This window comes from Tyto alba, unplaced genomic scaffold, assembly GCF_018691265.1.
Source record: "Tyto alba isolate M040663 unplaced genomic scaffold, T.alba_DEE_v4.0 Super-Scaffold_2, whole genome shotgun sequence".
NCBI classification, from domain to species: domain Eukaryota; kingdom Metazoa; phylum Chordata; class Aves; order Strigiformes; family Tytonidae; genus Tyto; species Tyto alba.
In genome coordinates, this window is record NW_024881282.1 from 65477879 (window position 1) to 65486875 (window position 8997).

Below are 8997 nucleotides of genomic sequence, written 5' to 3' on the forward strand. Positions count from 1 at the left end.
TATTCATCTGAATGTATTTATCATCCAAGAGTTTTTCATTATTATTATTTGGAGAGAAAGTTCTTGTTCAAGATTATTTCTGTTAAATCTGAATTAAGCAAGGTTTTTATTTTTTTTTTTATAAACTCTTCAGATGCTTCATGGTAGCATCAAGAGGTTAACAGGTGTGTTAGAAATATTTTGAAAGGTTTAATGTGTGTCATCAGTTGTATTTAATCCCTCTAAGCTAAAATACCATGAATCAAGGTTTCTCTTACCCACTGTTAGTCTGCAACTGAATCTTATAGTGCCATCCCTGGAAATAAACATTTAACCTACCTGTACAGCTGCAAATAAGCTGTTAACACTTACATTTGTGAAGTATCACTCTTTCATCCTCCACCCAAAATAAAACTTATTATGTATTAATTTTTTATAGAATTATTTGGGGGGGGGGGAGAGGGGGAATACTGGAAGAACAGCTTCTCTATGTGTTTTAATTGATTGGTAACTGAAGATGATTTCTTAGAAATCACATAATAATGGTCATGAAATGTTAGCCATCTCAAAGGCAGAAAGGGAGGAGTTTTGTGTTTCCACAGGCATAGTTATTGGATTTAATACTGTGCCTAATCAACTATGCAAGGATTTGATTACAACAGGGTGTCTGAACAGCAGAGCCATTAAATAACTTCCATGAAAGCTTCAAAGGAAGACTGGAGATAAGCACTGCTCATACTTCATAATACCACCAGAGGTTTTATAACGACAAGTTTTGTATTGTTTCAAGAGTCACGGATTACTGAAGCAAAATGGCAACTTTCTGCAAGCCCACGGGGGTAACGGTGAGTCCAACCGGCTGTTACAGGGGGCTGCAGTGAGCTGTGCAGCCCCGAAGTGGCCATCCAAAAGTAACCCAGCCTGCAGCCTCCGACTGGGGGGAGAAGGGGGACCCAGCACAGAGCGGAGACTGAGCTAAACTACCACTGCTTTTATGGGAGACACGGGGGTTACTGTTACAGCTGCCAGCAGGGCACCACACAATTCTCCCTCTGTAAGGATAGTACCTGAGAAAACGAGTAGATAAGTAGCCAGTGGGTGGAAAGACTTACATACCTACAGCGTTATAAATATGTCATATTAGCATGTCAAAACACCAGGCGCAAATTAGGTCCCTATTTTCTTTACCAAGCATCAGAGGACAAAATGGTAACTGTCCCATTCTAAGTATGGCACGTGAGGTGCAGAGGAGGAGCTTTCAAGCACTGTCCAGTTGAATTGTTCTGGTACTAAGCTGTGACCAACATACCTTCATTTGATCTGGCTCCAGATAAACACACTTCCTTAACTAAATATTGTCCAATATCTATTTTGGGTACCTTGAGATATGCTGGACTTCTATTTAATCACCTATGAACTAGAGCATGGTTTTGGATAACTATTGAAAAGTTTTGAAGTTTTGTGCTTAGTTTTCATTTTTCTTTTAAAACAACAAGAAGAATTCAACCCACAACAACCAAAAGACACTACTAATATCTTCTTTTCTTTTTTTTTTTTTTTTGGGGGGGGGGTGGTGGGTGGTGGGTGGGGTGTCTGATTACCAATGAAGCAGTAGCAAAGCAAAGCCAGTACCATTTCAGCATCAGAAAGAACTTTATATCTGAGTGTGAGAAGATCCTGTTGTTGCTGTATTTTATTTCTACAGCGATATATGGCAGCTTTGGTAATTCTGGTAGTTCTTTCAGATACTTGCACTTCCAACACTGACACGTTAACATAACTGTAGCATCTGACAAGCACAGAAGAAATTCAGTCCCATCTGAGAAATCCTGGGCAGGGATGGGGGATAGAGAGCAACAGCTCCTCCTTTACAAGGGCTCTCTGCCCCAGAGTCCCATGACACCAGCCTTGTCTCCCTTTCATTCAGTACTAAAGTGAAGCTGTTGTGATTGATGGGGGGTGGGCTACAGCATCATCAGGATGCTAATGCTCAACTCTGCAGCTCTGTTTTAGCAGATCCAGATGCACCCACGCCCTTCTCCTCCCAGCATCCACGAGGGACTGGTAGAATGAGGCTGACCAGTTGTCATATAGGAAACAGATAATAGGGGATGATGCTGACTGGCAAGCAGGAACCAGAACATATAACCTTAACTTTAGGTACAAATGACTCCCTTTCTCTTATCAAAATTATATACAATAATAAAAAAAATATAATCAATCTTGTCTGTGGTAAGGAGAGCTGTTAACGGCTCTAAGGTTTGGATGCATATGAAATTATAGCTTTTGTCTCTCATGATGATTTCACCAGCTTTGAATTGCCTCTGACCATTAACTAGAAATTCACTTAACCTGAGATTAATCTTGAAAGACAGGAAATGAAAGGTAATGCTGCACAGGCCTTCCGAGACACGTATTAATCCCAGCCTTTGACACAAACATGGTTTTATATAGCAAAATAACAAATGAGCTATCCTTATCTCTCTGTGAAGTCCCACATCTGTAGTGTTTACCTCAAGAAATCTAGGAAGGAGAAACACTTATCCATGCCCATCACTGACTTTCTCTACTTCACCTTGGAATAAAACTAGAGTGCCTCATTTCCACTCCATTTCAAAATGCGGTCACTCCTGCACACAGGTTCCTTAGCAAAATTGCATTTTTCTTCAGGAAGACACAGAAGAATCTACATTATGCAGTGACTGCAGATCTTTTACAGGAGGAAAGTCAAAATACCAATTACTGTTTATAAACCTGTAAATGGCCTATGGCCAAGCAATGTCAGAAATTCTCTACCTCTAACCATACAAAAAGAATAAATTAACTGCTGCTGCCTGGGGAAGCCTGACCCCTAATTTCTCCCAGCACTTAGAAAACAGTCTGGAGAAACAAGGTAGAGCAAAGAATTCCCAGGCATCTGGGTAGCCAGAGCACACGGTCTTCTGTGGTGTCTTCAGGACTCATGTAGATGTTTGATTTAAGCTTGATGTGACATGCTCATCACAAGGCAGACAGATTGGCTTCTCCTTTAATTTCATCATATATTTATGTAATTTTGCCATGATACAAAATACTTTTGTGACCGTTCCAGTACACCTGCAATTGCTTGAATAATTTTGAACTGTTTAAAAAGAGTTATAAAATGAACATACTTAGCACCATGCCAAGGTAATTGCAGTATCTTGTATTATCATGCTTGCTGAGCAACAAAAAAAAAGTGAGCGGGACTTCTGCTTCAGTCTACTTCACTCAGGCAGAGGCCCGCAGAAATGGCACACCCACGTAACTTCAGTGGGACCTTTAGGACATCTTACTTTCCATTACATGTTGAAAAAGTTTACCTTTGGCAAGGCAGGAAAGAAGAGTAACTAGCGCTGCACACTGTTTTGGGAGGAATTTATCCCTGCTGAAGTCCGAACGACCCTCTCCTGGCCTCGGGGGCTGGGCAGAGCTGGAGGGGAAGTGACCACAGGGACGGGTCCTCAGGGGGGACCCCGCCTGTCCCCCCCCCGTCTGCAGGACCCTCTCCTCTCTTTCCCTTTCCAGCCCGCCTCCCAGTTTGCCCGGGGTCACTTCAGCTGGTCACTCACCTCCCGCTACGCCACCGCCGCAAATCCGCGTGGAAAAGCAGGGAGCGGTTCCCCGTTTCCCCGAAGCAGAGACCCGGGGGGGGGGGGGGGGGGGGGGAGGAGGGCCCCCCCCCCCCACGCCGCTGCACATGCAACGCGTGTCAGTGGGCTGCACTGAAGTCCCTCCACGAAAATCACCGGCCAGGCTCCGGGCTGCTTTTCCCCGGGAGGAAAACGGATCGCCCCGGTTCCGGGGGGGGGGGGGGGGGGCGGGCTGAGCCCTGCCGGGGTGCCGCGGGGGGTCGGGCTGAGCTGCGGATCCGACCTGTTGCTTTGCTTTTTGCGAGTACAGCCGTCCGTTCGGAGGATTACTTCAGTAATCCGAGATTGGGCGAAAAAAAAAAAAAAGACACACACACACCCCCCCCCCTCCCCTCTCAACCGCTTTCAAAGGCGCACGGTGAGACGAGCGCCGCCGGCCTAAACTTTAAGGCCAGACTTACAAACTCCACTGAGGGGGGCGGCCCGGGGAGGGGGACGGGAGCGCCGCCTGCCAAAGGCTCTGCTCTCCTTCTCCTGGCTGTAACGCTTTAGGCACGATGACAGCCACCGCGCCTGGCTCCTCCGCACCCAGCCGACACCCAGGGAGGGCTCCAGGTGCTGCAAACCCCAGGGTTCTCCCGCAGCCGTGTCCCGCGGGACCAAATCACCCATTTGTGGAGGGCTCCGCTCCGGAGCGGTCCCCCAGACGTGACCGCCAGGTCCCCTCGAGAGCGGGGCGAAACCCCGGAGCTTCTCCCCGCTCCCCCCCCCCCCTTTCCCCGCAACGCCGCCGTCCTCGGGTGCTGCCCTGGAAAGAAGCACCGAAAAGGTCCGTAAAGGACCCCCGAGGCGGGGGCAGCGGGAGGTGAGCGGGGACGCCTGCACCTCCCGGGGGGCAGCACCCGTTTTTCGTCCACTAGTTTCGGTTGTAACCCCGGGAACGTTACAAACCCAGGCGCCCACCGACGAGCGGGCTCCCCCTCTCAAGGCTCGGCTTGGCAGAGTCTGCTGAGCAGCTAATAACATAACAACCCGGCTTTGATCAATCCGAACTAATTACCCCTCTTAATTAAAGTCTTTAGCGGTTGTTTCAGTGTTTTGGCAAGGAAGCGGGAGAGGTTTGCCGTTAGACAGCACCAGCGCCGCGCTCCCCGCCCTCCCGAGCCGCAGCCCCCGCCGCCGCAATCACTCGTGTTCAAATATTTATTTCCACTAGGTCAATGATTTTTTTTTTTTTTTCCACGTGCAAGAATCAAACCGAAATTCAAATCCGTACATAACGAACCAGCTCTGTCCATATAGATACGATATTCAGGAGGGGGAGAGGGAGAGGAGGAAACCGAGACGGGGGCGGGATAACCAGCAGGCAGCGGAGGCAGGGCAGGATCAACACAATGGAAATATATATACATCGAAATAATTAAAGTGGTGCAGCGTTCCCGGCTCGGGTAATACAGATCCCAAATAAATACAGCAGAAATTGGCTTGGCGCTTTTTTTTTTTTTTTTTTTTTTTTTTAACCATCTCTCCACCTGAGATGCAACGACAACGAAAAAGAGAGTCGTTAAAAAAACAACACCCCCCTCCAAAAAAAAAAAAAAATTAAAAAAAAAAAAAAAAAGAAACAATCAGTCCCATAAAACGTTAGTGGCGATAGAGAGCGTAATACACAAAACCGCTTAACGGGGGCATGCAACGAGGCGGGCGGGCGGCGGGAGCGACCCCCGGCCGGCAGCCGCCCCTCACGGCTGGAGCGGCGGGGGGGGGGGGGCGGGGGGACCCTGCAGCAGCGGCCCGGGCGGGGGCGGCGGGTCGGGCCCCCCCAATTCGGCGGGGGGCCGGGGCAGTCCCAGGGCGCTGTCGTGCAGCTTGCGGACGTGCTTCTTGAGGTCAAAGTTCCTGCAGAAGCCTTTGCCGCAGGTGGGGCAGGTGAAGGGCTTCTTGTCGTTGTGGGTGTGCATGTGGAAGGTCAGGTTGTACACCTGGTGGAAAGCCTTGTTGCAGATATTGCACTTGAACTGCTTCTCCCCGCTGTGAGTCAGCTTGTGGTTTTTGTAATTGCCTGGGAACGAGACAAGAAGGGCGGAGGGACCCGCGGCTGAGAACTGGGAGCTACAAAGAGGAGGGGAAAAAAGTAAAAAAAAAAAAAAATCCGCAAACCCTGTCCCATCCCCAGAGCTCGGCTTTAGCCGAAAATGACCGCCGATCTCTCAGCGAACACCCGCCTTCTCCCCATCCTCCCCGCGGCGGCTGCGGTGACGGACGAGAAGGGATTTATCGAATAAACCAAAATCACGTCCATCGCCAAAATAAAACCCCTGGGTTTAGCCTTCCCAGCAACACAGGGAGAACAACTAACCCAACTCCTGCGCTCGGAGGGGACAAAAAGGCGGCGCGCGCGTTTGCCGAACTGCGCGGGAAGCTGCGCGTCGCCGTGCGCGGAAAACGGGCGCTGCCCGCGGAAAGGTGCCCCCGCGCTCCCCCGAAAACGAAAGCCCTGCCCCACTCCGTGGGCCGTGCCATAGGAAATGTGTCGGGGTTAGCGATACTTAAAAGGAACCTAAATCTCTAACAGCAGAAATGAAAACCAAAATCAACTCTCCCCTCCCCGTCGCAAATTGTCCCGACGCTTGACCTCGCCTGGGGGGGGGGGGGGGGGCCGGGCCAGGGAGAGGGCGCTGGAGACTGGTACCTTTCTGGTGAAACCCTTTGCCACAAAATTCACAGACAAAAGGTTTGTAGCCGGCGTGTATTCGCGTGTGCGTGTTCAGGGTCGAGCTCCGGTTAAAGGCTTTGCCGCACTGGTTGCACTTGTGTGGCTTTTCCTGGAGGGAAGCAAACGCCGAGTCACGGCTTGTTGGCCGGTTTGCAGGGTTGGTGTGCTGGGCTGCAGGGTTTCTGTGGTGGCCGACGGCTCGCCGCTCCCCCAGTGCGGGGCACCCCCCGGTACCCCACCGCGCACGGAGCGAACGAAATCCTCCGCGGGTCCGGGCCAAGCCGCCCCCCGCTGCCTCGGAGCGGCCGGACAACGCCGGGCTCCCCAAAAAAAGCGTGAGCGGAGGGGTGTTGGGGCGGGAGGGAGGGAAGGAGCCGGGGATGGATGGATGGATGGATGGATGGATGGATGGATGGATGGATGGATGCAGGGATGGATGGATGCAGTGATAGGGGGATGGAGGGATGGAGGCTCACCTGGGTGTGGATGATCTTGTGCCGGCAGAGCGTGCTCGCCTGTCTGAAGCCCTTCCCGCAAACTTTGCAAACAAAGGGTCTGGCTCCCGTGTGCACCGGCATATGGCGAGTTAAGTTATAATGTGCATTAAATACCTTGAGAGTGAAATCAGACAAAAACAAAACAAAAGAAATTGCGATTAAAAGGCGAGAGCGCCGAGGGGAAGCCGTCGTTTAAAAAAATAAAGCAAACGAGGGACCGACAACGCGGCGGACAGACGGCCGGGGGTAGGAGGCTGGGGGAGCAGGGGGAAGGGAGGCGGGCTGCTGCTTTACTTGCCTTTCCACAAACTTCACACGTGAAAACTTTGGGCTTGTTGCTCGGGGAGCCGCGGCTGAACTCCGAGGTCTTGTAGGCGATTTTTTCCGAGAGGATCTGAGCACTTTCTTTCATGTAATGCTGCAGCTGAGCCTGCGATAAGTCCTTGAAGGCCACCCCCGCCGGGTACTTGTCCACGGCCGGCAGCACCAGCTTGTTCCGCTCCGCCAGGTAAGCCTTGGGCTGCGGGTGCAAGGGAGAGCTGAGGAAATAAGAAGCCACCGGGTGGATGTTGACACTGGAGGACGGGTGACAAGGGCTGTCGCCTCGGTTGAAATAGCACAGGGCTCCCATGGCGTGGAAGGAGGAGTGATTGACCACTCGGGGTCTTACCAGTTTGTACTGCTGCAAGGGCAGGGCATCGCGGGGGAAATCTCCTTTCAAGCTCAGGGCACAGTTCAAGAGATCGCCGCAGCTAAAGGAGGGCGAGGAAGAGGAGTCTACATGAGCCTTCCTGGGTTCCGCTCCGGCCACCGCCGCTTTGGGCAGGGGGTCGTACGCCACCGGGACAAAGGGGATCATACAGGGGATGGAGGAGTTGAGGTGCAGCGGGTGCTTGGGGTCGCCTTTGGCCACGGAGCCGTGGAGGAGCTGCGGGACGGGGATGGAGCGGGGCTCTGGCGTCCGCGCCATGATGCGCTCAATGGAGAAGGCGAGGGGCTTGGGCGTGCTGATCATGTTGCTCCTGGCAGACAGGCTTTCTCTGGCCGGAGGAGTCGCTAGGATTTTGGTCGCCGTGTGGTGGCCACTATTGTCCATGGCTGGATTGCATTTGTTCGCCCGGTTTGAGCCGCTTTGGTAGACGCCTCTTTTTTTTTTTTTTTTTTTTTTTTTCTCTCTCTCTCTCTCCTTTCCTCCTCTCCCCTCTCTCTCTCTTTCACTCTCTCTGCCCCTTTTCTTGTCACTGATCTGCAAGGAGGGAGACCAGCATCGCCGCCGCCACCATCACCACAGCCTCCGCCGGCGGAACCAGCCTTCTCAGTCCAGTGGACCCATGCCAGCGCATCACAGTTTACTTTGGCGCACCAATGACTCGGGACAATCGCTACTTATTTCTATCAATAGAAAGTGTTGTGTCAATAACGCAGCCAAGATCTCGCCAATCGTTAACTTCCAAGAGGAGAAGGTAAACTAGATAATTGCTCAATTCGTTTCCAACAGTCAACAGGAAAAGTTTTTTTCCCCCCCAGTAAGCGGCTACTTGTCATTGGCGCCCGCGCCTCCCCCGCCCAGGGAAGGAGGCGTCTCTCCCTCCTTCTTGCCTCTCTCCCCTCTGCCTCCCTCCTTCCCTCTCTCTATCTTTTTTTTTTCTTTTTTTTTTTTTTATTATTATTATTATTATTTGCAATCTGCTTAACCAGGCTTTAGAGGCCAAGCAAATCCGAGATCAATTTTCTTGTTTGGCTTTAAGTGACATCATCTAAAATCATTGTCCAAGTGCTAAATAGGGATGTGAAACCCAATTCAGGGGCAAGCGCCAGGGTATTTGTCAAACGAGGTGCTGCAGAAGAAGCGGCTGGAGGGAAAGCTGTTTGTTTCCTTGCCACTTTCCAGCCCGAGCTCTCTTTGTGCGTGGGGAGGGTGTGTGTGTGTGTGTGTCTGAGGAGGGCAGGGAGGGAGGGAGATGGCTGCTCTGCTCCTGGGACTGCTCCTGGTCTGCTCACTGCTTTAAAGAACAAGGTCAGGTGGCGGTGAGATTTTGGAAAACACAGTAAACAAATGAGCGGGGAACTTGCGACAAGCAGACTGCGAGAGGAAGGCATGGGCATGCAGGAACCACCCGGGCCAAACCCAGCGAGTGCTTGTGAGCAACAGGATGAATCAAAACCTGGGGCTGGGGAAGAGAAGGAAAAGGAG

At 51.4% G+C, this 8997-nt stretch overlaps 1 protein-coding gene across 2 annotated transcripts; it reads right to left on the reverse strand.

Moving 5' to 3' along the window:
• Positions 1-5228: 5228 nt before the first annotated feature.
• On the reverse strand, positions 5229-7899 carry FEZF1 (FEZ family zinc finger 1). Of its 2 annotated transcripts, XM_042792836.1 has the most exons (5): positions 7474-7899; positions 7102-7323; positions 6783-6917; positions 6283-6415; positions 5229-5652 (listed from the first exon to the last, which is right to left on the reverse strand). In XM_042792836.1, exons 1-5 carry the CDS (start codon positions 7897-7899, stop codon positions 5333-5335), a joined length of 1236 nt encoding a protein of 411 aa, XP_042648770.1. In that variant the 3' UTR covers positions 5229-5332. The 2 variants fall into 2 exon arrangements, with proteins under 2 accessions (XP_042648770.1, XP_042648769.1); XM_042792835.1 differs by having other exon boundaries at positions 7102-7899.
• Positions 7900-8997: the final 1098 nt, after the last annotated feature.

Excerpts from the sequence above, each read along its gene's own strand:
- FEZF1 (XM_042792835.1), bottom strand. The coding sequence starts at position 7,899 with ATGGACAATAGTGGCCACCACACGGCGACCAAAATCCTAGCGACTCCT. Across the intron at positions 6,918-7,101 it reads CGTGTGAAGTTTGTGGAAAG|GTATTTAATGCACATTATAA; the intron begins GCAAGTAAAGCA and ends TTCACTCTCAAG. Across the intron at positions 5,653-6,282 it reads CAAAGGGTTTCACCAGAAAG|GCAATTACAAAAACCACAAG; the intron begins GTACCAGTCTCC and ends TCTCGTTCCCAG.